Source organism: Mastomys coucha, unplaced genomic scaffold (assembly GCF_008632895.1).
Source record: "Mastomys coucha isolate ucsf_1 unplaced genomic scaffold, UCSF_Mcou_1 pScaffold9, whole genome shotgun sequence".
Classification (NCBI taxonomy): domain Eukaryota; kingdom Metazoa; phylum Chordata; class Mammalia; order Rodentia; family Muridae; genus Mastomys; species Mastomys coucha.
In genome coordinates, this window is record NW_022196915.1 from 94,543,051 (window position 1) to 94,546,601 (window position 3,551).

Here is a 3,551-nt window from a genome sequence, read left to right on the forward strand (position 1 = left end):
TGAACATGGTGGAACATGTGTCCTTGTTACATGTTGCAGTATTTTTTGGGTATATGCCCAGGAGTGGTGTAGCCAGGTCCTCCGGTAGTCCTATGTGCAATTTCCGGAGGAACCGCCAAACTGATTTCCAGAGTGGTTGTACCAGTTTGCAATCCCACCAGCAATGAAGTAATGTTCCACTTTCTCCACAACCTCTCCAGCATCTGCTGTCACCTGAGCTTTTTATCCTAGCCACTCTGACTGGTGTGAGGTGAAATCTCAGGGTTGTTTTGATTTGCATTTCCCTGATGACTAAGGATGTGGAACGTTTCTTCAGGTGCTTCTCAGCCATTCGATGTTCCTCAATTGAGAGTTCTTTCTTTCGCTCTGTACCCCATTTTTTAATAGGCAAACTGGTTTTCTTAATTCAGGATATGACTACCGATGTAAAATATGGTATTATATATAATCATTCCAAACTTTAAAGATTTTATGATGAAATACGTTATGCTTACTAAATCCATATATAACTGTATATAAAAAGACTAATTAAAATAATTCATTTGAAAATTAGCACTTAGAATTCTAAAAATAAGAATTCTAAAAATCATTCATAGTTGTCTAAGCATTCACTCCATTTTTTTATTACAATGATTTTTACTATCTTTTCCCTGAAAAACAGATCTGAACTTAATAGCTTGTTTTTCACCTTGAAAACAGTGTCATTAAACATAATAAATACCTTATACAATAAAGGCATCTAAAGATGCTTTGTTGTTTCTAAAGAAACTTCCTCTGGGGTTGTGTAATCCTTGGCCAAACTCAATGCAACCATCTTTCTGTGGGAAAACTATGCTAAATTTTTGTCCATGTCTACCATGACCAGTAAGCATCTGGGCTCTGTACAATATGGAAGACTCCTGTCAGTAGCTGGGCTTCTCCTTTTGTGACCTTGCTTGGGGAATTCTACTTGAAGAATATCACACAGCCTCAATTATCAATTTCCCTCCTAATGATAAAAATCTGTTCTGTCAGCATCTGAGATTCCTGAAATGCTTCCCCATACAGGGGAGGCATTCCAGGTACCCTAAGCCCCTGGCCAATGAGCTTTTCTTACACCAGAAGTTCCTACTCTTCAATTCTCCAAAACATTTTCAGTTTTGAATCACCCTAAGTAAAGTGGATCTGTTTACTGATTGCTGGTCCTGGTTAATGGGTGTGGATTTTCAGTCTAAATCATCACCGGGCTTCTGAACCCTCAGCTGGACATTGTGGATTGAATTGGTTGATGATCTATGAGAGCAGGGAGCTCCACATCTTTCTGACTGGAAATGCAGAGTGTTTCCAAACAAAAAAGAAAACGTTCTGGCTTCCTAATTCACAAAACCAGGAATTAAGTAACAGGCTTTAAAAGAATATGTCATTTATGCTGCATGATTAGTTAATGGATAACAGCTAAAGGAAAATGCACATAACTGAGGGGACATCAATTTCTGAAACTTTGAAGCAAGGCTGAATTATTGGGGATATAAGATGACAGAGCAAAATGAGAACCACGTGAAACTCTGACTCCCTTTTGACACCTTAACAGTTTTCGATGAAGTGACATACTTGTGTTTTAGTATTGAGACTGAAATGGGACTTGAGTTTAATAGTTTAATCATAGTTTATCTTAGATATGTCAGGAAACAATGAAAGAAATTATAGACTTTGCTTTATGTGTTAACTTTGTATGAACTCTAATTTACCCTATGAACTAGGATAATAAAGTAACTAAGCATACTCCAGAATTAAATAACAAAGAGGATCTTCAACTGATTCTTAATAATGCAAAAACTACATAGCAGTAGAATGAGAGTGTATAGTTTGGGGATGGTGAGAGGTAGTGACTGAGTAGAGTCTTGAAAGAAACATCAGGCTTTCTAATGAGGAAGAGAAAAACCAGTGAAAGGAGAAAAAAAATACCATATTTAAATCCATACAGACCTCAGAGAAGGTGATCAGCCAGAGAAAAGTTTTGAAACATACAGATGTATTAATTATATGACAAGGAAAAGATGTAAATGTTGATGCAATATAAAGAGCTAACAAGACAAAAAATCAGAGAGAAAAGATACTGCAGCCATTCCTGTCTAAACGCTTTCAGCACACAATGAGAGAATTTAATATCATTTTATTGGTGTTTGGAAAAGAACAAAACACAGTAAACAGTGAAACCATTATTTTATTTACTGATGGGGAAAAGTCTTAATGGTCTCTATGGCTTAAGGTAACCAAAAAAATCACTGAAAAGGTAAATGGATAAACTCAGTCCATGCATCTCACTGAAGAAGAGATAAACTTCATGGGTAGCCCCTGATAACCCACCTGGAATTGGGTAATTGACTGGCATGTCAATTACTACACCATGTCCTATCTCCACAATATTCTGATTCATCCTAAATAACAAAATAATTTTTAACAATATTTCCAATGATACCATGTCAATACTCTGAAAATTTTCTGAATTTTTATGTATGTTTTGTGTTTGCATGTAAATATGTGTATACCTTATTTTAATTTAGATAGAGTAAAATGTTTTGTGAATTTACCTAAGTATTTTGAATTAGAAGAAATGTGTCTGAATTCTCACATTCAACTTTTTAAGTGGGTACAAATATGGTACCTCATTGCTTTTTCTACCTTAATATAAAGATGTACTTTGACCAATGGATCTTTAAATTTCTTGCAGGCTTACATATGCATGTATATGACTGTAACCTTCCCTTATAATGTTTGTATGCATACAGGTAAACATTAGTTCACATGTAAATGGAGTGTTTACAATGGCAGTTGATATCTATCTCAACCCAATTATCATCATTGCAGCAACTAAAACATACAAACAATCATAAAGTACAAAGCAGAGTTAAAGAGGTAGAGTTTATTAAAAAACTATATTGTGGAGAAGGAACCGGGGAGAGAGACTTAGAGGAGAGAAGGAAAGGCTGAAACTCTCTTGGATGTAAAATATGAGAAAATAAATTTTAAAGTCTCTTTCTATATTGGTTTGAAAATTTAGAAATATGTGTCATTTAAAAATCACATAATTCATAATGTAGGATGTAGTGAAGTTCAAACATGTGAAACAGAAATATGCAGAACTTTTCCAATTAATAGTGATTATAATCAATTAACATTCTTTGAAACAATTGCTGGCTCATCATTTGTCCTGGCATTTATAAATTAGAATGTAATTTTAGAGGGTTTGCACCGAAACGTGGCAGAGGTTGGATCCAAGTCAGTGCTATTTGTGTGTCTTGGTAACATTCGCCAGTCACCCATTTCAGAAGCAGTGTTCAGAAAATTGCTAACTAATAAAAAGGTTTCAGATAATTCTGCCATGGACTGCAGTGCTGTTTCCGAATGGAACGTGGGCCGGGTCCCAGATCATAGAGCCATCAGCTGCCTAAGGAATCATGGCATTAGCATAGTCCGTAAGGCAAGACAGATTACAAGAGAAGATTTTGCACTAATAACCATTTATCAGAGAGTGCATACCGTATTTGTTCTTTTGTGATTGGGTTACCTCA

General features: G+C 35.6%; 1 protein-coding gene across 1 annotated transcript in view; it reads left to right on the forward strand.

Annotated features, from left to right (window-relative positions):
- The window catches only part of LOC116084220 (low molecular weight phosphotyrosine protein phosphatase-like), an 8,952-nt gene that overhangs the window by 3,448 nt on the left and 1,953 nt on the right, over positions 1-3,551 (forward strand). Inside the window, exon 2 of the mRNA XM_031361022.1 lies at positions 3,209-3,474. Coding sequence (XP_031216882.1) covers positions 3,209-3,474 — 266 coding nt within the window. The remainder of the gene's footprint in view (positions 1-3,208; positions 3,475-3,551) is intronic.